Source organism: Paramisgurnus dabryanus, chromosome 18 (assembly GCF_030506205.2).
Source record: "Paramisgurnus dabryanus chromosome 18, PD_genome_1.1, whole genome shotgun sequence".
Lineage (NCBI taxonomy): Eukaryota > Metazoa > Chordata > Actinopteri > Cypriniformes > Cobitidae > Paramisgurnus > Paramisgurnus dabryanus.
In genome coordinates this window covers 22,665,391-22,693,076 of record NC_133354.1, presented here as the reverse complement: position 1 = coordinate 22,693,076, position 27,686 = coordinate 22,665,391, and the positions used below count along the sequence as shown (strand labels likewise).

Here is a 27,686-nt window from a genome sequence, read left to right as displayed (position 1 = left end):
TCCGGCGTGTTTCAAAAACTGCACATATACAGTTCCGCATCTCTTCATTAGTAAAAACTCTACCATTTTTATATTATTAGTTGTCATTAATTTTAAAGTTATGCGAGTAATGGTATAGGCATACATAAATATATTTATTACAAAATAATTTTCTTCCATCTTATAAAAATGTAGTCTCTCAAATATAAAAAAAACTGTAGTACTACTCCTACTACGGATTCGTTTACTGATACATTTTTTAAAATCAGTTTAAAAACGTTTACATAAAAAAAGAAATACACAAAGTCTTTATACATTATAATTACAAAGTCTTTATTAAGGATATACTGATTTGTGTTTTAGCAAAAATACAATTTCAGTACACAATTGAGGAGGTGAGGTCGGATACAAAAGCTTTCACTTAACCTTGCTTAATCCTGGCCTCAGGTGATTCAGATATGGTTGTTGACAAAATCCATTATGTCTGATAAAAATAAATGCTAATTTACAAGAAAACAAGTTAGATGCATTTAGAGGGTTTGGCATCTGAGCTCTTCAATAAAAGTTCAAGAAATAAATGTATTTATTTAAATTCAGGTAAATATACACCCTGGCATCTGAACAAGACAAGTATGTTGAAGTTTTGAGAAAAGACCCTCAGTAAAGTGCGCAGGTCACAGCAATTAACAAGACAGGTACAGTATTATGTTTATGTTACATGATGTTGTGTTAACATGATGTCCAGAAGCCCAGAGGAATCATGAAGCAATTTATTAAGACATAACTTCACTTTAACCCTTCCAGTCTGAGTATAAACGTCGTGTCTCCGCCACCCACTCAATAAACCTATTGACGTTTGCAAACACACCGGGCCGCTGGGGTCGTCCACAGCCTACACCAAAAGATGTCACTCCCACAAGAGTGGCCCAATGGATGTCCTCTTTACACATTAGTGGACCACCAGAATCCCCCTGTCATATATTAGATGTGATAAATGTGTGAGAAAAATCTTCATTTTCTTCATTCTACGTTATGAAAAAATACATGCAGCATTTCTGCAAGTGTTAAGATTATACACATCCCAATTTTGTTATTTAATAATAAAATGAAGGACACACATAATATTAATAAAGTAATATCAATAGTAATATAAAAAGACACCTTATGTACTGCATGGTATTAACAAACACATATTTCTTTACTGCCATGTAGTAAGAAAGGTGTGCAATACGCAATGCAATGCTAAATAAAAAAACAAGAAGTTTATTAAGGGTAAGTTAAAACCTGTACATACCTTACAGGTGTCGACACCACCTTCAGGATATCCTGCACATATCATCTGCTCTGAAATGTTGTACTCAGGCATCCATTGCTGACACTGTGTCCTGTTTACCAGCGGCACAACAGCCTGCTGTAACACATTAGCTACCGTGTCTAGAAATCACAAAGAGAAACATTTAGACCAAAAATAGCACATTCACAACCAAATGAATAACATAAAGTCTCAACACAACATATACATATATTAAGATAATGAAAAAACTCTAATATTAGTTTGCATAATGCATAATTGAATTCTTTCATACAAAGTTGGGTGAAAGATCGAATGTAAAAAAAAAAGGCACAGAGATGTGCTCATCTGACCGGTTTCAAAACGTCTTCCCCAACCAGCAATGAAGCACTTTTCGCCTTGTTCAAATATCGTACTGGGTTCTGGTAGGCAGATGGGCTGAACATAATCTGAAAGATAATAATACACTTCTTATAAGTTGTTTATTTATTCAAAATCATTAAAACGAATAAAATAACAAAAGAAGCGAACAGGTGAATCACATTAAAGTAATGTGTAGATACTTAAAATAGTCCCAAAGTACACTTAACTTTCTTTCTTTAAAATATAATTTCTTTCCTTTCTTTTAGTTTTGGTGTAAAATATTATATGTGCAATCATGAGAATTTACATTGTTCTGTAAGATTCACACATTTTATTGATTTAATTTATAGATTTACCCGCTTTTAAATTCCAACAATAGAGAAGCATTTGCATAATGTTTATCCCCTGCCCACAGAAATTAATATCAAGTTATATTGAAACACCTAATTTTATATTAAATAAATACTTACCTGTGAAGTCGGCAGGTGTCTCTAAATGCATTAGGGCGATGTCCGATTCCTTTGTCCTTCTGTTGTAGTGTTTGTTCATAATAATCTGATCAATCGTACGGTATTGTTTGTCCGAGTCTTCCGTATTATACTGAGCATGAAGACCCAAAACAGCCACCCAGCTTGACAGGTGAATGTTCTTCCTACAAGATCAAGAGATCCTCATTGCATGCTCATTCTTGTTATTCCTATATAACTTACAGTCACAATGACAGTGTTTCATTAAAGGGGTCATATTATGAGATATTTTTAAGATGTAAAATAAATCTTTGGTGTCCCCTTTTAGCTTATTATACCCCACATATAATTTATTATTGCATGTTAAAATTGCCACTTTGTAGGTGTGAGCAAAAATTTGCCATTGTTGCAAACTTTAAAATGCAAACACTGATCGCAATAATGGTGGTTTGTTGAAATTGAAACTCAATTGTCATGAAACTCTACATCACAAAACAGGCAAAATCTGAACGACCGAATTTTCAGAAAATGATTTACCAAAACTTGTTCTTTATCACGTTTTCTAGGTTGATAAAAGCATTGGGGACCCAATTATTGAACACATGAATAAAGTCCAATTTTCTTGCTATGACCCCTTTAACGAAAACTCTGAGCAGCACTCACCCATAAACACAATGTGCGGCTGTAATCAACCATTCACTGTCAATCAATGAAGCTCCACAAACATGGACACCCTGCCATCGCAGAGACACTATCCAAGGCCACGCCCCTTTCTTAGCGTCCTGTCCTCCCACCACCCTGCCTGCATCATTGTTTGGGGCACGTAGCACTTTGGGCAAACCGCATGCTAAAACAAACATGATGAGTTGTTTATGTGACTTGTTTGTGAGTCTGATTGTGAGCCGCAGGTTTCAAACTTACGCATATTATCACACCAAAGTAATACAATCTTCTCGTTGAGACATTTCTCACTGTGAAAAACACAAAAACATGAAATTTGATTATATCAGATTTGGAAATAAAAGTTCTCCCCTATGTCTTTATCAATAACAATTTCACTTAAAGGTGCAATGTGTAACTTTTAGAAGGATCTCTTGACAGAAATGCAATATAATACATATAAATATATTATCAGTAGTGTATAAAACCTTACTAAATAACTGTATAGTTTTTATTACCTCAGAATGAGCCATTTATCTACATACACCTTTATACAGTATTTTATGCCGCAAATGTTTCTACAGTAGCCCAAAACGGACAAACTACTCTTTAGATTGCGTTTTGTCACTATGTTGTGTAAGACAATGACGTGTTTGTCCTGTGGTGGCAACCATAGCTTCTTACATGCGTTTCGAAAGGGAGGGGTGAGCTGTGGACTGAGCTGTCAGTTGCAATTCCCAGTCTCACCAATAGATGCCGCTGAAGATCTCTCATTGCACTAGTAATGCACCGAATTTTCACCAACTGAAATTATTCAGCCGAGAATAGCAAAAAACTAATTTTCGTTGTTCCGAACAAGTGAAAAGACTGAATCAATTTTACAAAATAATTATGTCTTTGATGACGCGATCAAATAGCAAGCAGTGGAGATTGAGAGACGCGCAAATGCAGCAAACATGTTGGTGAAAGCATTTTTTAGTTCTTTATCTCAGGTCATAGAATGAAGAAAAGCATCAGCAGTATGTAACAAAAACTTCCTAAGTCCTACAATGCCTAGATGTGTCACGATTCTCCAAATCCTCGATTCGATTACATTTATTTCTATACTAAGGTCACGGTTCGATTCTCGAGTTTTTGAAAGAACGGGTTGCTGTGCCATTTTTAGACAAGACTTTTATTAAAGGGGCCATGGCACAAGATTTTTTAAGATGTCAAATAAATCTTTGGTGTCCCCAGAGCACATATGTGAAGTTTTAGCTCAAAATACCATATAAATAATTTATTATAGCATGTTAAAATTGCCACTTTGTAGGTGTGAGCAAAAATGTGCCGTTTTGGGTGTGTCCTTTAAAATGCAAATGAGATGATGAAATTCAAACACTGATCACAATAATGGTGGTTTGTTGCATTAAAACTCAATTGTGCTTTTTCCTGCACTAAATGGCAGTGCTGTGGTTGGATAGTGCAGGTTAAGGGGTGGTATTTTTATAATAAGAGCTCCTTATGACATCATAAGGAGAGCCAAATTTCAACTACCTATTTTTTCATGTGCTAGAGAATGGTTTACCAAAACTAAGTTACTGGGTTGATCTTTTTTTCACATTTTCTAGGTTGATAGAAGCACTGGGGACCCAACAATAGCACTTAAACATGGAAAAAGTCAAATTTTCATGCCATGGCCCTCTTAAATATAATATCTGACCTTGAACTCGGAGTTGCTGGGTTCTGGCTGTAGCTAGCTAAGTTAGAGAAGGTTGACTCGCAGCACTCAAAACATGTTTTTTCCCGCTTGGCAAGCCGACTGGACGTGACAGCATCGACGATTCCATTCTTTAATTCGAAGTTGTGACTTAATTTCGATCAAATTTCGATTTAAAATTGAAATCGTGAGACACTTAAAGGTGCAATTTGTAAGATATTTGCAGTAAAATCTCCAAAAACCACAAGGCCAGTGTTATATATTTTGTCCAGCTGATTACTATCAATATCTGTAATGTTTTCAACTACTTGTAAATCGTGAGAAAATTTCCATTCAAAACATTGACACGGGGCAGTGCAGTCTCCTGTCAATGACGTTAATATCCATGTGACCCTTTGTCACCGCCTTTACTGACGTAAACCACATGACAACAGTGGTCGAGCTTGAAAAAATAAAATGGCGGCCAAGGAAGCGGCTGGAGCACAAATTTAGTGAAAATAAACGTATATTTTCACTTTTTAAGCATTTTAATTGCATTTCTATTGAGAAATTAGTATTGTAGTTTTCAAATATGTGATTAGTTATCACAAAGGCGCTCTCTGTTTATATTTCAAACACGCTGCCTTTGAAGTGCGTCGGAAAGCCTTTCTCTGAGCGGCCTTCAGGCCTCCGAGGCCGAAGTCATTTCCTCAAGAGGCAGCGAGGCAACAAGTCCTCACTGCCTTGAGTTTTCGGACGCAGCGAGCCAGTGTTGTGGACAAATGCGGAACTACCGTATGCGATAGCGCCTGTCGGGCTACGCGCTTGCTTATGAACTTATGGATATCTCTGTACCGTCTGCCGCTGGTTGTGTCAGCTCCTGTAAGCGTACGGGCCAACCAAACGACCCAAGAAGAGTTTGGAACAAAACGAGGGAGGATCAATTTGTTGTTGCATTATCTGGATGGAGAGAGCTTCACGACAACATTTAACTAGACCGAGATTCTGATCCTGCTTGTGTTTTACGCGATGGGTGAGTTGTTTTGATTCGTAACCCTTCAAAAAACGTATGCTATTATATTGATCACAACATTAGTGTGTAGATTGTAATCAGCGCGTCTTCCCGCGGACGATATGCACATCAAAGGTATTGTACAGCAATATAAATGTTCATTTTAAGACACTTCACAATAAGATTTGTACTGTCAATACATTATGTCAAAAATCATTGTAGATTGTAAGTTGAAAACTTAATTCTGTGCTGTGTTTACCATCGAATTTGGACTAATACTGTAATATATATGACTAACAATTTCGTTTTGAACATCACATATAAACTTACATAATGAAATAAACGATGTCATCAAACGCAACATTTATAAGACTTGATTACCTTACGTGATTTCTCGTTCTCGTCTGATTGATGGCCATCAGCGGTTGAGTTAAAGACTACAAATCCCATAATTCCACGCTGCTTCAGAGCGTCAGTAAACAACATCATTGTTTTTGTTTGATCTGGTGCCATCTAGCGGCCGGATAAATACAAATTGTATCTTTAAAGGCCGCGGTATACTATTTTCCGCGTCCGCGTCCGGCTCGCGCGCGCACGCGTCCGCGCAGCTTTTCGAGTATACTCCCCGCGGCTACACGCGGATGGCCGCGTTCGACACTATACGCAATACAAATGATTTCTTATTCAAACTATTAGTCTAACAGGCTGTCAGGGCAGCACTGATTTGGCGACATTTACAGTAAATTAAAACATTAGGATAGGAGAAGAAAAGTAACTGATCCACCATTGCAAACACAGTTTAGAACAAACAACAAGACAACAAAGAACAGGAATCAAACAAACATGCTCCAGAGCTTTCTGTTCTTGGAAGAAGTAAAAGTTAAAGAAGAAAAACGATAGTGTGTGTGCAAATGCTGTCTATTTCCTTTGTATAATTGTTTATAGTGGAGTGCACTGTCTAAATATTTTCACGCGCATGCGCTGTTGTACGCGGACTGTACACGCACTGTCCGCGCGGTCTCAAATTTTGGGCTGCACGCGGACGGTCCGCGCGGCCGGCCGCAGACCCTCTTGATGACGAAAATGACGTCATGCGGACGGCGCGCATACGCGGACGTCCCTAGTATACTTTCGGCTTAACAATGACAAACAAGAAATAAAACATTTAAATCCGTGGTATACTTTTTTCCGCGTGCGCGTGCGAGCCGGACGCGGACGTGCAGCTTTCCAAGTATACTCCCCGCGGCTACACGCGGATGGCCGCGTTCGACACTATACGCAATACAAATGATTTCTTATTCAAATTATTAGTCTAGGCCGTCAGGACAGCACTGATTTGGCGACATTTACAGTACATTAAAACATTAGGATAGATGAAGAAAAGTAACTGATCCACCATTGCAAACACAGTTTAGTACAAACAACAAGACAACATAGAACAGGAATGAAACATTATGGTAACAAACATGCTCCACAGCTTTCTGTTCTTGGAAGAAGTAAAAGTTAAAGAAGAAAAACGATAGTGTGTGTGCAAATGCTGTCTATTTCTTTTGTATAATTGTTTATAGTGGAGTGTCCTGTCGAAATATTTTCACGCGCATGCGCTGTTGTACGTGGACTGTACGCGCACTCTCCGCGCGGTCTCATTTTTTGGGCTGCGGACCCTCCTGATGACGAAAATGACGTCATAAGGACGGCGCGCATACGCGGACGTCCCTAGTATACTTTCGGCTTTATTAACAAAAGCTTTTTGTTAGACTGCTTTGTTGAGCGCTTTTTTCCTCCGTCATCTCCTGTCAATCTTGCCTCTGTTTCTCTTTCTCCCTTTGACCGTACATGCAGCCGCGTCCGCTGCTCAACATAGAGTACATTGCTGCATAAGCAGCAAGTCTCTAAGGTCTACGAGTAATTTTAATCTGCTCCAGCCTGGCTCACGCTTAAAGTCAAGAGGGGACCGTGCCTTTGCAGTTGTTGGTCCTAGGCTATGCCTCTCTCCTTAAGATCTTTATCCTCTGTATGTGAATTCAAACATAAACTAAAGTTGTATCTTTTGGAGCGAGCATTTTCTTAACTTTAATTTTATCCATGTTTTTTCTACAGTCTGAATGTTTTATGTACTTTATCTATCTTTCTGCCTTATGCTTTGTGAAGCACAGTGGTCAACGTCTGTTGTGTTTACTTGTGCTACATACATAAAGGAAGAAAGAAAGAAAGAAGCGCCTTTGCAAATTTCTTAAGGCATAGTAATGAGTAGGTTATTTGTGTGGGAATAGAAAATCAGATTAATATCTGTTTAGCCAAGACTCATTTATGTGGTCGAATGTAAATGAAACAGTTTTAACAAGCCTATCTATAGCTGTCTGATCAGAGAAGTGACTAGGTGTAAGGCGTAAGTCATTGTTAAATAATGTGAAATAAATAGAGTTTAAAGGACATTTTGAATGTAACTTGTGCAATGGTGAAAAAATTGGCAAAATAATTAGGAAAATTAAAAAAATAAATAAATTTGGTTGTTTGGTATTTGGCCTTTAGCTGAGTATTTAATTTTATACGGCTTTGGCCAAGAAATTACCTTTCGGTGCATCCCCACATTGCAACTTTCTATTTACATTTTTTATTCAAACATTTCTATATTTATTATGTCTCAATAAGCAAACAATTTAAAAACATTTGAGGTCATGGGTGTATTTCCCGGTTATCACAAAAACTGTGATATTGATAAAATGTACCATAAGTGCACTCTGGATGAAAGCATTTGTCAGATGAATACATTAAAAATACAGAGACCTAAAGCTATTGGACTCTGGTTTACCTGGGTTTCAGCTCCAATGTGCCATTTGCATTAAGACCAACTGTAATAAAGGGAGCATCTCCATCCATAATCTGTGATGATTTATAACCTCCTGCCCTTGGAATATAAAACAAAAAGATATTAAGATGTGTAATTCCTTATATCCTTATGGTATCATACATAATTGTAAAACTAAACACATGATCCATTATTTAGGCATTAAAAGTAACCTACCTATACCCCAAGTAGCGACAAAAGGATCTAGATATTGCTCTGGTCCAATTCTGAGAGCAGGCTGTGTAAATTTTATCCTGAACTTGAATCCGAAGTCGATAATTTTCATTATCTGTTATTAGATGCACTAAAATAAAAAATTATTAAATAGAGATTAATAATGCAATTGCTGTGAACCGGTTTGTGAGGTTTTGTTGTTAAATCCAATAATGTACCACAGTCAGTTTCATCTGATCCATCAGGACAGTGTTTTACCCCATCACACACGCTGGTAGCAGAGACACACGTGCCCGTTCTACATTGAAAGTGGCCGGTGGGACAAGGATCTGTATGTAGATGAAAATTTTGCAAACACTTAGACTTAAGTGTTATAACAGTTTTGAGTAGCAGCTCACGCACAGAGGTAAACATACCCGGTTGACCGAGGTGAAGACCGGTGCTGAAGTTGGCTAGAAAGCCTCTGTTGCTCCCCGATAAGTCTGTAAAAAACAGCACGGTCATCTGGGAGGATTTGGAGAAAAGATCCGGAAAGGAACGATCCCCTGTTAGGACAGCTGTGAATAAAAAGATTATATAGTCTGCATTTTTGTATTGTTGTGCATAAGAAAGGAATCATCAATTAAAAATATATTCAAATGAAGTGCATTGTCATAGCAGGTTGCAAAATCTTGCTGCTCTGTGACATGATGGTGACATGCAAAATTTAAACAGGTGCACATTTGATTTTATAAAAGATACAAAGCTACAATAAATAAAGAGGGATTATTAGTTAAAACCAATTAAAAATATGATAACACTTTACAATAAGGTTGTATTTGTTAACATTAGTAAACACATTAGCTAATATAAACTATAAGAAATATGGTATTTCAGTAATAATAATTTTTTTGTTAATATTAATTAATGCAAGTACAATTGTTCATGTTAATTCAATGTGGATAAACTAATGTTAACCTAATGTTTATTAGTTAATGCTGCAATTAACATGAACTAATTGTAACTTGTCTTGTTAACTACTGTTAAAGGTGGGGTGCATGATCTCTGAAAGCCAATGTTGACATTTGAAATCACCTAAATAAACACGCCCCTACCCCAATAAAATCTGGACCATCTTTTGATAGACCCGCCCCACACATGACGCAACCCAGGCAACAATGTCAGTTTGTAGACACGCCCCTTACTGCTGATTGGCTACAAGTGTGTTTTGGTAACTGTCCCGACTCCCTTTTCCAAAGTGTTATTTTAACAAATATAATCTAATTGTAAATTTACAGTTATGGTACTTTTATTTTTGGCATTTTTGCAGCTTGGCACCCGCTGGTCACCATTAATTACTACTGTACAGAAACAATTCATGTGGACAACCTGCATACAGTCTCCTTTTGTGTTTTAAAACACAAGAAAATTCAATGCAATCTCATGGCAATTTGTACGCATTTTATGAAGTGGCTAATTTGAATTAATTCTTACAATAACATTCATAAGTTTTTGTACGATTTGCTTTTTGACCTGTGACGTTGGGTTAGGGGCGGGGTTTCATTATTGTTTTAATCGTATGTTTAAAAGCACATGAGTGATTTAAAAAAAAGATGTAAAAACAAAATCACCAAAAAACAAAAACACAAAAAAGGCCTCCCCTTCTGTTGCTACCTTGTCGTGGTGGGGAGGCTTGTGTTCCTCCGTGACCCTGAAGATTATACCGACGGGGGTTATACAGCTGGCAGGAACTACCAAGCCAGGCAGTTTTGCAGGTTAGAGGCCAGTATAAAAGCAGCAGGATGATTGGATGAACATTGGGCCGATATATTTATCAAACATATGAATGATGTTTCTGCCTATGCAAATTAGGACATATTAAATAAGTGTAAAGCTCATGTGGATATTCAAATTCATTTCAAAATAAATTGTAATACTAAAAAGTTACTTTTGGGTGTATTTTGGGCATATTCAATTAATGTATAGCTCATTTGCATATTAAACTTAATTTTCAAAGCAACTTGTAATACAAAAAAAATTTCTTTTCATGGGTACTTTCATTGTGTAAAGTTTCATTTTGATAGGAGTAAAGGAAAAAAATAGCCCCATTGGGGTGTATTGTAGTCTGGCCTTATTGGCACACATTTCGGATTGATGAGAAATTAACATATTTCCTCAACTAGGATTTCTTGGGACTTTTAGTATGTTGTTCTGGACACCTCATAGAAATAATCTATGCTGAAAAAAATTCTTTTACAATTAGTCTGTCGTAAAACGCTATTTTGCCTGGACTAATAGAAAAACACATTACATTATATTACAAACACATTACAATGACTTTTTTTTAATAGAGATGCACCGATATAAAATTTCGAACCCTACAGCCGGTTTTTCAGAGTGATATCCGCTGATACCGATAGTTTGGTGGTTATATTAACTTCCATTAACTAAATTCTGAAGATTAAACTTTCTGAATGTTATTCATTCATATTATGATCTTTAATAATGAACATTAAAGTAGTGATGTTTCTTTACATTTTCTATACACAGAACATTGCATTTTCTCTTTTGATTGACAGGATATATATAGGCCATGACTATCGGCTGTTTTTAAACTATCGGCCGGTAGTGTGAAAACTTGCTTTTATCAACCGATGTTGCTTATTGGCTGATCACTTTCAATGCAAAAACATTTAGCTCCTGGTCATAAGCCTCCTGACCTGCTGGTTTTTCACCTTAGAAAATGTTGGTCCAAACAGACTCACCTATCAATTCTGAATTAGGATCCACTCCATCTCGAATTTCTAAGACGTCATTAGATGCCTCCAAAGCAACATCTTGAAAATGCAGCTGGATATTCTGTCCTTCCTCAGCATGCAAAATCCACATACCTAATAAACAATAATTCAACTGTTATAAGTCCAAGTTTTTAAAGTTAAGTTAAGAATATTCCATCAATTATTTTGCGTTTCTTGATTTTTTACTTGCTAGTGTGTGTTTAGTACTTACATGAAGCCTCTGCTCCATAACCAAGTGGGTAATTTGGAGAACTGAATGTCGAGTTTGACTCATATAGGTCAAATGGTCCTCCACAGTCAGCTATTATGACAGAAGAACAATGGGTCATAAGAGTACTTAATTGTATATAATTATAAATCACCCCTTTTAAGTATTCCAAAAATGATCACAATCATATTAACACCACAGCTGTGATATTATACGAGTTATTTACTTTTACAATAATGCATCTGACAGACACTTTAGTCCAAAGTGACTTGCCGTGAATCTGAGCTATTCATTAGAGCAATAATGTGAATCGAACCAATGTGATGCTAAGACAATTCTCCACCAATTGAGCTACAGTAAAGATTCAACTGAATGCAAATGGCAAAAGTTTCAGAGAATTTAAGCACTAATGAGAGTTTTAATGGGTTTGAATATATACAATAAAATAATGGAATTAGACAGAACATGCATGCATGTTAAACTGAGACGCTTGACATTAAATATGATTAATTGCACAAGTGTAGCTTTCAGGTATTGGGCCATAAATCAATATTTTTGTTGGTAATAATTTGCAAATAATTTGTTAGTTACCTGGCATGGGAGGTGGAGTCATGGGCGGGGGGACACGGGTTGGTTCAGGTGGACCCGTCCCACAGGAACCATGCACTATGCTGATGTCATCTATGGCAATATCATTCAGGATGCCCGCTCTCTTCTGAGCTTCAAAGATAACCTGAGAAATAAACAGAAACCCTTATCGTAATAGTCACTTTACAATAGAGTTGTATTTGTTAACATTAATAAATACATAAGTTAACAATATGAGCAATATAGTTTATCCGCATGTATTAATCTTTGTTAATGCCAATGCATCTGTTAATGTTAGTTGTGCATTAACTAATATTTAGAGTTACAACTTTTGATTTTAAAAATGTATTAGTAAATGCAGAAATGAGCATTAACAATAAGATTAATTAATGCTGTTGTAATGTATTGTTCATTGTCATGTTAGCTAATGCATTACCACTGTTACTGACTTTTTAATAATAATAATTTTTTATTAAGTATACAAAAAATAAACACACCACAACATGTGCATTTGCATTGTTTAAAGTGGTTTGCCCGTAGTTCCAGTTGTCACCATAATTCCCTTCTTTCTGAAAGATGACGGTGACGTCAGACCCTTCCTTTGTCATGACTGTCAGACGCCAAACGTCGTCCCCGAACATATGATACCTCAAAGAGAACACCATCATCAGATGTCTACAGAAATGCATAATGCAAACCCGACCTATAGATATTTTGTTTATAGATATCTCTAAGGCTTTACAAAAAGTGAAAAACATCAAAAACCAACCAGAATTGCAGACACATCAATTGATTTGTAGGAGCAAGTGGAAGACTGTAAAGGCGAAATTTTGTTTCCCGACTCCCAACACTCCGAGGGGTCACTATGTAGAACCCTGGTAGAGGAAAATATCAACCGGATCAGTTATGTATATTATGTAAATAAGTTGTTTATTTATTTATTTAAAGAAAAGGATGCACTATAATGCAGCTAATAGTTTAATAGAGCATTTAAAGGTCCAGTGTGTAGATTTTTAGCAGAATCTAGAGGTAAGATTGTGAATTGCATCCAACGGCTCAGACCACAGCTAAACTCTCCATTTCGAAATGCGCTCTATATAAAAGTTTGTCTGTTTAGGGCTACTCTAGAAACATGATGTCTTTAATATCTTTATACATTACTGATTGCATTTCTGTCAAACGATTCTTCTAAAAGTTGCCTAATGCACCTTTAATATCTGAATATAATACTATGGTTGTTACTGTTTAGATGTTTATGCTGTTTTTAGTTCCTGTCACAAATTTCAGTTACATTTTATGTCAGCCTAATTTTTATTATTTTGAATGGTTGCATTATTGAATTGCACCTGATTGGTTGCCCAGCGTGTGATCAAAACTCGGGCCAGTTTCAGGTGGAGGAGTAGAACCTCGAACTCTTAACCAGTCGCCATTATCATCTTTGAGTTCTTGCCTCCAGAGACAAAAGTCCTCTTCAAATGAACAGCTGATCTTGTCTTCATCTGCCAAAGAACAAACTTCAGTTAAGTACACTCTTAAAAATTAAAGGTGCTACACAATGCCATTAAAGAATTAGACAATTTTCTGACACAAAGACATTAATTATTATCATTCAACATACAACAACGTCGGAACGGTCCTCTTATCCACACTTGTAAACACTGGGGCGTAGTTTCGCATACGTCATTCGTGACCTCTTGACGTGATGACGTATTGCGTGAGCTCGCGCTGGGTCATCACAGGACCGGAAATAGACGAGAAGTTGTGGTTTAAAAGTGTATATTTATTATTTTTCTTGTCAAAAATGACAATTGTTTTGCTAGATAAGACCCTTATGCCTCGTTTGAGATCGTTTAGAGTCCTTTGAAACTCCGTTGAAAAAAACTGTTAAGTGTTGAGTTAAGTGTTAAGTGTTGGGGTCAATTAAAGTCCATTAAAATGAGAAAAATCCTTGAATGTTTTCCTCAAAAAACATAATTTCCTCTCAACTAAACAAAGAAAGACATTTTGGATGACATGGTGGTAAGTAAATTATCTGGATTTTTTTAAGAAAATGAACTAATCCTTTAAAGGCATCACAGTACAAAACCTATATTTTTAAAGACTACCTTGACTATGACGACTTTATATATGCCTTCTACTACTAAAATACAGAAACACATTAAATATTTTCATTACTTTAAAAAATTTTAACCTATGGAGGCCGCCATTATGTTTCACTCATAGTCCATTCTGGATTGATGATGTGTAATGGTTCTTGTGAAATATTACTACAGTACAATAGTAAATACAATGGCATCTGCTATAGTTTTAAATGTGAGAATATTTACTCCCCAATCCTTCTTACCTCTCAGGTCTTTTTTTTTATCATCCTTTGATCAAAAATGTTTTCTTTATTGTTCATCATTTATGTTACTCTCCAGTTCATATTTAAAACGCTAAACAGAAGACGCCATACATGTGTTTATAGTCAGGGTAGCCTTTTAACTCTTTCCTCACCAGCTTTTTTTTAAGTTGCCAATCAGTGCCAGCATTTTTTATGATTTTCACAAAAGTTGAATGGCTTCCAGAAAATATTCTTCTTTAATTATATAAACATACAATATATCAAATGAAAGAACAGACCCTTTGCTTTCAATTAAAAACATTCATCCTAACCTTATTTGTGCTTTTTTAATAACCTCTCAAATATGGGTAGGTTTCTTAGAAAATATATAATTTTGAAGCTGAGATAATTGCATTTTTGTATAGGACTTTTGTTAGAGATCAGATTCAGAACGATGATCAAAACATGTTGTTGAATCCATGTATGCTTTAGTGTTTTATAAGTTGGGTAAGATCGCCACCTAGTGGATAATATCGGAAATATAGATTGCCGTAAAAAGTCGTCAATGGCAGGGAAGTGTTTCTTTTAAAGGAACAGTATGTTGGATTGTGGCCAAAACTGGTATTGCAATCACAAAACTTGTGGCTAAAACTGGTACTGCAATCACACAACTGGTGGCCAATACACAAAATGACAACATAAACATCAGAGGGATGCAACACCACATTTTAAATGACAATATCCTGTTTAGACCACTGTTGTCAGTGATATAAGTATTTAAAATGAAAATGATTTCTTAATGTCTAGTGACATATCAGGGCCATTTTATGATTCATTGATATAAATTTCTTATATACTGTTCCTTTAAATGACGAGATGGTGGGGAAAGAGTTTAAAGTGCAGGTCATTAAATTCACATTGAATACACCTTAAAATGGTGATCTGATACTCACTAGACAGATGACTAATGTTTTCAGCTCTGTAACTTGCATTGAAGCCTTGAAAGTTGTTGAAGTAGTCTGTGTAAAATTCAAGCGTGGCTTCATGAGACAAAAGCCAGATGTTTCCAGATGCCACTCCTGAGAGAGAGTCTGAGAGAGAGTCTGATGTCAATGCACTCATTTCAAACAACAATAAACTTAATAGTGTTTACTCACATGTTAACTGTTTCATAGATCCAGTTCCCTCATACAGATCCAGAACATCAGTCTGCTCTTCTGTACGGAAAGCATGGAAGGTGATTTTTATGGCTAAGCCGTCGTTCACTCTGTGGGTGGAATGAAAGATAAACTCTCTGTATCTTAATGGTATTATATTGATTATTACAGCATTTATGAGTTAGTATAAAGTACTTAAGTACCGTATGATCCAGCGACAGATCGTTTCTCTGTCGTATTCCTGTGGAAAGTTTTTCGAGTGGAAGGATCCAGTCGGACCAAGCAGAAGAAACTGTCCATCACAAACTGTTGCTATGGGGCACAAAAAACATAACATATATAAATACACACACACACACACACACACACACACACACACACACACACACACACACACACACATATATATATAGATACTTAATACATACCACAAACACTTTGATGTTCATCTGAGGCATCAGGACAGTTGTTTATTCCATCACAAAATTGAGATGTAGATATACAGGTACCATCAGCACATGCCGTCTCTCCATCTGGACACTTCACTGAAGTGACTGACACAACATCATTAGTCAAGTTTTTTTCGACTACTGAATCTCTTGCACGAAGTGTGTTGTTGTTTGTGAGGGAAATTTAAGCTTGTGTAGCTTCCCAAAGAACCCAGCATTACGGAAACAACGGAAATTGTTTGTTTATGCGTGGCAGCAGCGGAGTTGTGTGTGTGTGTGTGTGTGTGTGTGTGTGTGTTTGTTTATGGCTGAATTTTGTTGAAATGGAGCGGTCCCAACCAGGTAATGAGTCGCAGGCGGTAAGTAAAACTGCATCAAATGTCTGTGTTTTGTTGGAAATCGCCGCTTAACTCATTCCCCACCAGCCTTTTACTTTTTAAGAGTTGCCCGCCGGTATTTTTGTGATTTTCAGTTTCACAAAATGCCTTCCAGGAAAATTTTATTGTAAAATTATAAAAACATACAAATATATTAAGTGAAAGAACAGACCCTCTGCTTTCCAACAAACAATAAACAAACAAAACGGGGAGGGGGGACGTTTCACCCTATCTATATTTTTCTCTGTTTATAAACTCTTCAAAAATACTACATTTTTAGCAAAAAGCTGAAATAATTGCATTTTTGTGAAGGAATTTTGTTAGAGATCTGATTCAGAACGATTATGAAAACATACACAGAGTTTAAAATTAATACATTTTTTGCTTCAGTTTTTTTATAAATTTGTTAAAGATGCCATCTAGTGGATAATCAGGGTATTACAGACTCCCATAAAAACTCATCAGGAACGCGTTTTTTCCATGCAAATGTTTTCTCTTAATTAACGAGATAACTTGTCAATGGCGGGGAATGAGTTAAGTGCATATAATGTAAATGACATGAAGCATAAGTTAAGAGATAGTGGGTTAAAGTTTTAGTATACTATGTGGAATAACACAAATACTATATTTTGTGATTAAAATGTTTGTAAAGTCATCAAAACGTTTTAGTCAGGTGACCTTGAACTTTTTAGCAGTACTCTTTTAGGGAGCAAAATGCATTGATTAAATCATTGATAAACTGATAACATTTATAAATGCATCGCTAAAATCTCTAATGTGGCATGTGTACGGATTTCCATTACAATGAATGACCCCAAACACTGTCATACATCATAAAATCTCACCTGGATTGGTTGTAGGTGGCCTCTTAGTTGTAATTTCTTTGTCTAAGAGTATATAACAGTCATTTAACACAATCAAGTACATTAGTAAACCAACACTTAAAAATAAAAGTCTTCAGACAAACTGTAAAGATACCTGAGACATGCACGCTGCTGCTGTCTATTATGAGTCCTTCGTTTGATCCAGTCTCACCCTGTTTCAAACCATCTATTAATTCTTCTTGCGCCGTGTTAGAATCCAAAACACCATGGAAGAAGATATCAAAGTGCACAACAACACTTCCTTCACTGAAAATAAACAACATATGTCTTCTTAATGTAAAGTGAAAGTGATGTGATTGCCAAGTACGGTAGCCCATACTCAAATTGTGAGCTCTGCATTTAGCCTATCGTAGTGAGAAGTGAACACACACACATGCACACACACTCGTAGCAGTGGGCAGCTATCACTGCAGCGCCCGGAGAGCAATTGGGCAACGAGTGAGACTCGAACCGGCCCACAAACAGGTGATAATAAGTATTTTGCCCATAAAACAATGTGTTTATAGGGAAGTAAAACTGCTTAAGACATCTATCAGAGGTTTTTCTTAAAGGTGCCAAAGCATGCATTGATACAATATGTTTAATTGTTTTCTGATATCTGCATAGAAGGTATGTGACTTTATTAAGTGCAAAAATTATCCAGAAATGGTTTAACCAAAAAAATGATCAATCTTACCCCCAAGCCACTTTTCTTTAGTTAAAAGTTTGTGACTTTTCTAGACTATCTGTCAATATTTATATAAAAACTCGGCTTGATTCGGTCTAAAGATTTGTAAAAAATTTACCAAAAAAGGCCCTTGGGAGTAAAAATAAAAATGAATGGGAAATGCATAAAAAAAAAAAACGCACACATGCATGCGCACACACACAAACACACACAGATTCAGACACACACACACTTACATTCAGTCAAATTTCTGTGGAAATTTTGTAAAAACATATATTTCAAAATTCATCAAAAACTACAAAAAAATTATACTACTTGAAATAATATTTATTTTAATGTCCTTTCTAATGTTTCTAATATACATAAATTCACAAAATCATTTTGACCAGCAGAGGCCCATAAAGACCCATTCATTTCACTTGATATGGACAACTGCTTAAATCACTACTTTAGTGATACATTTTACGGGCTCTATCCTACACCCGGCGCAATGCAGCGCAATGCGCGACGCAAGTGTCTTTCGCTAGTTTCCACCCTAATTTTCACGTTTAGCGCCGCGTTGTTTAAATAGCAAATGCATTTGCGCCCCCTTTTGCGCCCATGGGCGTTCTGGTCTGAAAACGAGGTGTGTTCAGGCGCATTGTTAGCGCGTTGCTATTTTGAGGCAACTAAAATAGACTACGCCATTGACCAACAAAAAACTGGTCTAAAGTCTAAAGTCAATGGCGCAATGTGTTTTATGTTATTTAAAGAGCGCATTAGTAAAATGCGCCTATACACGGGAGGACAACGCGGGTTTGCTTATCACAAGGTACATGAATGCGCAGCAGCACAAAAATGCTTTTAAATATGAAAGATTAAAGGATTGAATGTAAAAGATTATTATTGAGTCTCTTGGACATAAATGAGGACTAATTATGAGACGTTAGAAGGCACAAAGAGTTGCTTCACCTGCAGCCTGGTAAATAAATAAATGCTTTGCTTTGAACAAATGCGTCTGTTTTTAAATGTTTTTTTTTACGCTACCTCACGGATTTATTTCATATGATGACTCTGTACCTGTGGATATGGTGAGATGAGAAACATTTTTAAGTAACGCTTAAAAAAACTCTTTGCTAAAAAAACGATGTCCAAAGTGCTGAAACGTGAGGAGAGCCGTTTGTAAATTCTTTATCTCCTGTTTGTTACAAATAAAGTATTTTTAGAGTACAACCCTTTTCTTAGATACTTGTAAATTATTTTTTGATGATATTGGATAGCCATACATTTTAAGCAATTACAAGCCTGCTTTTTACTTCCATGACTAAAAGAAAACGGGTTTTAAAGGTTTTAATAAAAAAATAACAATTTCAATACAAGTGGAAAAACAACATAATTATTTAACATTAATCTTACACTGGGGATCTTCTTCCTCCGCTTAGTTTTTCAGTTTACAAAGTCCGTCATCTAAATAGGGATTAGACATAGCGTCAGCGCAACTGGCTTTTAAAGGGGATGAGAGCTGTGACTCTCATTGGTTTACTGCACGTTACGCCCAAAATACTCCCATTACAATAGGACCTACCCTTTTCGACCATGCGCTCGGCGCAAAAACCATTTTTCCCGTCGTTAAATTAGCAAAAGTGGATTCGGACACGCCCATTTAGACGTTGCGCTGTGCGCTTTAGACAATGCCCTAAATGTATCACTAAAGTAGTGATTTAAGCAGTTGTCCATATCCAGTGAAATGAATGGGTCTTTATGGGCCTCTGCTGGTCAAAATGATTTATTTCTAGCGCTGGGCATAGATTAATCTAGATTAATCATTATCTCATACAAAATAAAAGTAATTTTTTGCATAACATATGAGTTTGTGCTGTGTGTAATTATATATATATATATATATATATATATATATATATATATATATATATACACACACATCCATGTATTTATTTAAGAAACATTTACATGTGTATATATATCTATTTATATTTTATATATTCTAAATTACATATAAATTAAAAAACGATATTTAAATTAAACATTTCTTAAATGTGTATATATGTATGTGTGTGTGGTTAAATATACATAATATTTACACACATCACAAACTCTTATATTATATGGAAAAAATTAATTTTATTTTGTATGAGATTAATCTAGATTAATCTATGCCCAGCCCTATTTATTTCATAAACTGCATTTATTTTACGTTTTTTTTTTCTAAACACCAGATGCCCGAATTCAACACAAAGCATCTAGATCAATATCTAAAAACAATTTAAATATTTTAGATAATCATTTATGTGCATTTTTCATAAAACATTTATATTTTACAGACAAGCTAATGGTGTAGTTGAGAAATTTAGTGGTAAACAGGTACAAAAGTACTTCATATCTCCCAAAACACAGAATTAATGTATAGATGGGAAGTAAACAAAAAATTACACTGCAAAAATGACTTTCTAACTTAGTATTTTTGTCTTGTTTTCAGTAGAAATATCTAAACATTCTTAAATCAAGATGTTTTTTCTTGATGAGCAAAATGACCTAAGAAAATAACACTAGTTTTTAGACAAAAAATATACAAATGAAGTGAATTTGTGCTTAAAACAAACAAAAATTAGTTAAGTGTCATTTGTATTTTTAAGTTTTTTTTCTTATTTTTTCTTATTCACTTATTCTTATTACACTGTTAACCTTTCTATCGTCGCGCATGAGCATAATGTATGTGGGTTGATATGAATAGGTTGCATATGGCATGAATATGCATGGTCATGCAGGTGTATAAGTATAGTTGTGTTTGTATGAATATATGGGGTGTGTAATGGTATGTAAGGTGCATACATGTATGATTATGTAGGTATATGCATTGTTTTTTTTAAAGGTAGGAGTATATTCAGGTATATAACATTTGTATACACTATCAAAGTCATTTATATCTATATCTCTTTCCTCCTATGTTTAAATATTCAGGTATTTACGCAGACAATCATACACTATTTTTATTTTTATTATTAATATTTTTTTTATATTATATATTTTCTATTTAAATATGTATGTATAATATGTATATATACATTTTGTGTAATTTTTTTTTTTATTCCAGTTATTTATTATTTCTGACACTTATAATTGAACAAGTTGTGTTTGTTAATGTTTCCCTGTTTATGAAAAGCCAAATAAAAAAATAAAAAAAATAAAATAAAAAACAAACAAAAATATCTGCCAATAGGGTGAGAAAATTTAGAGTGTTTAAGAAAAAAGAAATCTTATTTCACAATTTTTTTTCTCACCCCATTGGCAGATAATTTTGCTTGTTTTAAGGACAATTTCACTTAAATTGTATATTATTTGTCTTAAAACGAGACATATTTACTTAGGTAATTTTGCTTATCAAGAAAAAGCATCTTCATTTAACAATTTTTAGATATTTCTACTGAAAACAAGACAAATATACTAAGTAAGAAAGTCATTTTTTGCAGTGTATATATTATTTGTACCATTAAAAATTTATATATTTTGTGATCACTCTTTTAATTTCTACACAACACAATTTTAATGGTTTTGTCTTACCTGAATTCATTAACCTTACAACTTTTGAACTGCTCCTTTAGGGAACCATGACTGTAGGCTTTGTTTATCTGCCGGGAACAATCACATAAAAACAACAGTAAAACTGTATGCTATTAATGCTTTAGCTTACATGAACTAGCAATGAACAATACTTCAACAGCATTTATACATACATTTACAAATTCAAAAGTTGTAATTGTTAGCATGTTAACTGTTCAATGAGAAATTAATGTCTTATGTACCCGCTGTGTAGTGTCATAAGCCAGAGCTTTAAACTGTACACTGCTTCTATTGAGGAGATCTGCTGTAAAAATGGCTCCATGAGAGATAACAAAACGTCCCGTAAACTGTGAACCCGTTTCCTCCTCTCCTCGCTCCCCTAAAAGAAAACAAAAAACTTTATGCATTTTTTTAGATGACATAAACATGCTACTTTCTCATAGTGAAAATATACAGTCTACATTATTATTAAATTATAAAAATATAGTTTCATACCGTTCTTGTCCAGCGCAAGCCAAGTGACGACAATTAGACCCACACACACCACAAACAGAACAACCAACACCGTCAACAGCAGACCCTCCACGGATGACAGACGACAACCTCTCCGAGACATATTTTACAGACAACTTACTCGTGTCTCCTTGACTTACGATTTTAGATTTGTCTCTTGTCTGCCTTGTGTCTCTCTTATATAGCCCGTAATAATTTTTTATTGATCAACAACTAATATTGCGTGCACTACTGAGTGCTTTTTATCAGCATTTCCATGAGGTGTAACCCAAGACAGTAGGGAAGCCTGTAAATAAATAACAAGGCCTATTTAATAACTAGCCTATTTATATCAAAACATACTTCCCAAATCACTTCATCCATGGCTGTGAAATCCATCTTTCTATGAAATTTTGGTAGTTCAGTTTATTATCTGTTATTTTGATACACAGCAGAATACAGTAAGATTGCAACATGGTATGAAAAAGTGACCTCTGATGTTAAAATGACCCTGAATTATCATCCATTATAACATTCGTCATTTTATTCCCTCATAAATATGTCATTGTGTGACCAATCAATCATTTTGCTATTGACTTTCTTATTACACGCTTGATGTCACAGCTACAACAGATGCAAAGTCTAACCCAAAAACAGAAATATTTTACCCGCCCACTGCTTGAAGGGATTTCTGGTTACCAAACAACACTTAAAAAACGGTTTGGGTTTTGAAGAACAAAAAAGATATTAGGGGTTAATTTGACATAAGGGTGAGTAAATAATACATTTTCATTTTTGGGTGAACTATCCCTTTAAATAATTAAAGAGACAGTGGCCTGCATTTGGAGTAATTTATTAGAGATTACAGTATAGTACAGTATTTTTGCATTTGTGCAGTGCTTTTCTCAGAAAAGTATTGAATATCAGTGTGGCGTTTCATAGATTTAAATCTAATGTAAATCTGAGCCATTCACAACTTGATGTTATTGTTTACAGTGAAGTTCGCATTTTTCTGTGTTTGCCATGTTTGTTACCCACTAAACTCGCATTTGCGCAACCCGCTGTGGTACTGGTTGACCTTAAGAACAGACAGTGATCATTCTGGTACGATGTCCAAGGTGAGAAGCCCGACTCAATCCACTGCTGGAAAGGAGGACTGTACCACACAGCTGGTGGCACAACTGAAAGGCACATATCATTGGGTCTGTAGAGTGGCTAAGACAAAGAAAATAAAAAGACTGGTTACTTATCTTGCAATACCTTTGAAGATATTGTTTGAAAAGGCAAGGGATCTAAAGAACAAATAATAATACCCCACAAAAAAAAGTACTCTGTTATCCTTACTTTAAGACTTTAAGTTCGGAAAAGTCTGTGTTATGAGTTTTTAAATGGGTTACCGTATCACTCCAGCTGTGTGTTGTATTATGGTTTTCCACACATGGGCTGGTATTTACTTTCAAAGCCATATTGTCCCTGAAGACAGCGCACTGGCTTTATAGAAATCATACAGAGAAAATAAGAAATAATATATTGAATCAATACATAACACAACATTTGATGAAATATAATTAACTTTCAAAACAAATATTAGGGTAGGACATAGTTCTTTAATGCACAAGGGAATTACAGAGGTATTTGAGTTTGACAATATACTAAAATCTGACATCATGCTGAAATCTAACTTATATAGTAGTTTTATATATATATATATACTTTGATTGTGTTTACAGTGCACAATTTAATGTGTGTTCATATTTCACGTGTAAAAACAACAACATAAACAAGCGGCTGTCGTGGTCTGCACGTAAGTTCCGGTAACCTCCGCTATTAAAGCGACACTATGTAGTTTTTTTAACTTTAAATAATGTCTCTAAAATTATTTCAGTGATAGAACAACTTTTAACTGGACAATTTGTACTGTTGCTGCAACCTAAGCAGCCTCCTAGCTGCTACAAGCACACTCTGAAAGTGGCGGTGGAGGGTAGGAAACACAGCCCCGCCCCTCCCCCTGCCTGCAGAAGAGTGTCTGATACCAGGCACTGTTGCGCTTTTCAACCACATGGGGAGCTGTAAGTAATTTTTACATGGAAACTACATAGTGTTGCTTTAATAACAACAAAGTTACGTAGTTTATTTATATAACAAGCAAAAGAACAACACATAAGTTACATAGGAAACCAAAACATTTGTTATTTTCGACGAAGCATTTGTTCAAGAGTTCAGTTTAGCAACTAGTCAGACCATTAAAAAAAACGAAACCGGAAGTAAAGTTCGGATCCAGACGTGTATCGCATCAGCACACGTGTGTCCCATGAAACGGTCTATAGCGCTGTTTTCACTGACCTAAAAATGACTGATGCCTTCCTTGTTCAATGGAGACCCTCCTATAGAAATATGTATCGAGTTCTGATTGTGTAGTTTGTTTAGTTAGGGTGACCATACGTGCCATTCTTCCCGAACGTGTCCTGTCCAGGATTTCAGGTTCGTCTTCCGGAAGTCGTATTTGTCGACCGCATACGTCTTAGAGGATTATTATTATTATTATTATTACAGAAAAGCAACCATTACGTTTTAAGGAAAGAATGAAGCTACGATTGTATGTCTTATGTTTTAACTGAATGGCGTATAACAAATACGACTTCCGGAAGACGCATCGAAATCCTGGCCAGGACGCGTCCGGAAAGAATGGCACGTATGGTCACCCTAGTTTAGTGTGTTGTGATTCGATAGCAGCTTAGCTTGCCGTTAGCTTAGCTGGCGACTGACGCATCCCTGTGGGCGGAGTTTAGTCAAAAAAACTGTTCTACCGACGTCATTAAAGCAGGAAGTAGAGGGCTGTAGTCCAAACCGTCAGTTCACTGTAGGCTTTGAAAAGCGAATTCTGTTAAAGAAAATATATCGCCTGGCAGGGTTTAAAAAATTTGATCAGAATGAATGTGACCTTTAACGTCTAGCACAGCACTTACCATTATAAATGTAACGGTTTCAAAACTTTCAATACGTCATCCATAAACATAAATGTGCGTCCAATCAGATCAGTTCTTATCAACAGTCAAGATGAAAAATACAACTTCCATCATTCCACACTTTTTCTAGACAGCATCATTAAGCTGCAGCCGTTGCTGTTGTTTAGCAAATCACATATTGTGCCTTTAATCAAAGGTTGCTATCTTTAAAAAGTGGGGATAGCATTTGCAACTGCAACAGCAAAAACTTAGAAAAGCGTCATGTGACTTGTGTAATATTACATGACAGTGTAATATTTATTGTAATCTGACACACCTGTTTGCTATCACTCCACTGTTCATGTCTGCATATCTCATGTCATGTTCTTGATAACTGCCACCTATAATTAGTACAGTAGAAACATTCAGTGGTTAAGTACCTTAAGATAACAAGTTTGCCTTCAAATTAAAGCTGATCATTATAAGTTACCCACCAAATTTACACTGTAACTTGATTGGCTGCCCATAAATCCAGATGCCATTCAGAAGTTCAACAGCATATGGAACCGCTTCAGCATGCTTATAGTAAACCAATGCATAGGGCTTCTGGTGTCCATTTCTGAATATGTGCACCTTTTCTACTGGCCCAGCCTGATGGGGAAATCACATATTCAACATTTTATAATGAAACACAAAAACTGAAAACAAATGCAAGGAATATTTTTTCCAACTGAAGTTACTTAAGCTTTAATGAAAATTCATATTCAAAAGACCATTTTTGTGAATTGAATTGAATTCCACAAAACTTGTAATGTGCACTAGGGAGTACTATTGTCAGGAAAAGTACAAAAGTTGTCACCAGGAAAGGCAAAAAGGTCCTTTGGACCATTTAGGTACAGATATCACATTTGGTACCAATATATATCTTTGAGGTACTACTATGCACTCTTCAGGTAAAAAGGTGTTTTTTTAAGGGTAATGCCCCGGTGACAGCTTTTGTCCCTTTAGGGTCGATGTTTTTTTTTTATACTTTAGCTATTATCATAATTGTCATATTATTTCAAAAACTAGCCAGGGTATCTCTATCTTTCAATTCAGATTGAACGCAATTCACCTATTTACCCTCTGCCCTAAAAATATATACTTTCTTTTTAAATTTAAGTATATGCATTCAATACTCATTTCAACATACTGTAGTCTGGGACACATTATTTCTAATTCTTAATACTGTTTTAGGAATAGTTCACACAAAAATGAAAATTAATCTTCATTTTACTTACCCTAAAGCCTTCATAGATGTATATGATATGACTTTCTTCTTTAATTTATTATTTATTTGATCATTTTTTTTGTTATATTAAATAATATCATGGCTCTTTTCAGCTTTATAATGGCATTGGATGGTGCCCCATTTTTAAAATAAAAATAAAAACATCTAACCAACAAAAACTAATCCATATATTTATTAAATGTCTTCTAAGGTAAAGCGATGGGTAAAACGTTATAAACTACGCGGCCATACGAGTGTTCATGTGAAAGCTGAGGTCAGGTGGAAGGCTGACCTCTGACCAAACATAACAAAAACCCATAGCTTCACCTCATAAGACATTTCAATAACTGTATGGATTCGTTTTGTATGAATCTATATGGATTTTATATAATGTAACTCTGACTGTGGTTGCTGGTCGTTTATGTAGGATAGTTGGGGGTAAGTAAAGCATGGGTTAATTTTCATTTGAACCCAAACGTCTTTGGTTTCAAATGTAGGCTAAGGGAGTGAAGGAAAAAAAAGATAAAATACAGAGACTCTAAATACAGGGAAAATGTAATATCTAGGATATTTATTACATTATGAGGATCAAAGTTTGATTTTACATTGATTTTTTAATTTTTCACAGCGTGACTTTTGACAACAGCGTGGGGTCGAAGTGAGGAATGACGTCATAAAATCATAAATCCGGCGGAGAGACTGTCAGTTTTTAATGTTAAGGTGAATTTGTTAAATGTTTTGAAGTATACTAGCTTATAAATATCTTAAATGCTAACATGTTCATACTGAAAGCCAAAAATCTTTCATTTTGATTTAATGGTTGATTTTATTTTATTTGTTTCATACATACATGTCATCAAATCTTCAAAACAAAATATATAATTTTTAGTGGAAAAAACTCTAAGATTTAGTTATCAGTGATGACAGCAGGACTTTGAACAGTTTGATGACTGAGATGAGATGAGATTGAGCTCACCTGCAGAAATAACTCATACAGGATTTCCTCCGTCACACAGCTGTGTATGTTTCCCACAAAGATGCTCCTCTCCACCTCGCTCATTTTTACATCGCAGATTTACAGGTTTTTCATTTATTTTTATTGGATGATGTTTGCTTTTCAATGCCTCGTTTGAAAAGATGGTTTAGCATGTATATGTCGTGATTAGCCTTGCGACAGTGCAGTGACGCACTAATCCAACAGATGGCGCCAGAGGGGCGCTCTTCTTAAATGATCACTCGGCGTAGGTCAACACAACCGGTTAGCAACAATTTAATACAAACTCTGATAAATGTATAACTTAAATGCACTGTAAGTCACTTTGGGTAAAGTTGTCTGTCAAATGTGTAAATGTAGCCCAAATGTAAATTTTAACAAACATAGTACACAAAAACGTATTTGTAGCAGGACACTTTAGTAACAGTTGTAGAAATTACAATTGACGAAATATCAAATATATATGATTAATTTTCAAATACTTTAATGCAATTGGCTAGTCAGTGTGAACTCTAAAGGATGTGT

General features: G+C 35.4%; 2 protein-coding genes across 3 annotated transcripts; both read right to left on the bottom strand.

Moving 5' to 3' along the window:
* Positions 1-314: 314 nt before the first annotated feature.
* tmprss15 (transmembrane serine protease 15) lies at positions 315-22,523 on the bottom strand. Its single transcript, XM_065287310.2, has 25 exons — positions 21,956-22,523; positions 21,703-21,839; positions 21,461-21,528; positions 17,330-17,481; positions 17,197-17,238; positions 15,954-16,079; positions 15,729-15,837; positions 15,526-15,635; positions 15,322-15,459; positions 13,392-13,544; positions 12,815-12,920; positions 12,543-12,693; positions 12,049-12,190; positions 11,461-11,550; positions 11,217-11,342; positions 8,889-9,029; positions 8,691-8,801; positions 8,476-8,602; positions 8,263-8,358; positions 3,022-3,071; positions 2,764-2,947; positions 2,104-2,285; positions 1,624-1,719; positions 1,274-1,413; positions 315-950 (listed from the first exon to the last, which is right to left on the bottom strand). The coding sequence occupies exons 1-25, from the start codon at positions 22,074-22,076 to the stop codon at positions 771-773; spliced, it is 3,078 nt and encodes a 1,025-aa protein (XP_065143382.1). The 5' UTR covers positions 22,077-22,523; the 3' UTR covers positions 315-770.
* Positions 22,524-22,798: 275 nt separating this feature from the next.
* On the bottom strand, positions 22,799-27,379 carry rbm11 (RNA binding motif protein 11). 2 transcript variants are annotated; one of them, XM_065287312.1, is made up of 5 exons: positions 27,144-27,379; positions 25,401-25,548; positions 25,235-25,298; positions 23,350-23,443; positions 22,799-23,167 (listed from the first exon to the last, which is right to left on the bottom strand). In XM_065287312.1, exons 1-5 carry the CDS (start codon positions 27,225-27,227, stop codon positions 22,943-22,945), a joined length of 615 nt encoding a protein of 204 aa, XP_065143384.1. In that variant the 5' UTR covers positions 27,228-27,379; the 3' UTR covers positions 22,799-22,942. The 2 variants fall into 2 exon arrangements, with proteins under 2 accessions (XP_065143384.1, XP_065143383.1); XM_065287311.1 differs by having other exon boundaries at positions 25,392-25,548; positions 27,144-27,377.
* Between the last annotated feature and the right edge of the window lie 307 nt (positions 27,380-27,686).

What these genes read in the sequence shown, in the direction of transcription:
- tmprss15 (XM_065287310.2), bottom strand. Translation starts at nt 22,076, where the DNA reads ATGTCTCGGAGAGGTTGTCGTCTGTCATCCGTGGAGGGTCTGCTGTTG. An exon ending in TGTCGCTACTTGGGGTATAG is followed by an intron (nt 8,359 to 8,475) that starts GTAGGTTACTTT and finishes TTATATTCCAAG; the next exon opens with GGCAGGAGGTTATAAATCAT. An exon ending in ACTTTGGTGTGATAATATGC is followed by an intron (nt 2,948 to 3,021) that starts GTAAGTTTGAAA and finishes TGTTTGTTTTAG; the next exon opens with CATGCGGTTTGCCCAAAGTG.
- rbm11 (XM_065287311.1), bottom strand. Translation starts at nt 27,227, where the DNA reads ATGAGCGAGGTGGAGAGGAGCATCTTTGTGGGAAACATACACAGCTGT. An exon ending in TGTATGAGTTATTTCTGCAG is followed by an intron (nt 25,549 to 27,143) that starts GTGAGCTCAATC and finishes TTTCCCCATCAG; the next exon opens with GCTGGGCCAGTAGAAAAGGT. An exon ending in CACACAGCTGGAGTGATACG is followed by an intron (nt 23,168 to 23,349) that starts GTAACCCATTTA and finishes TCTTTGTCTTAG; the next exon opens with CCACTCTACAGACCCAATGA.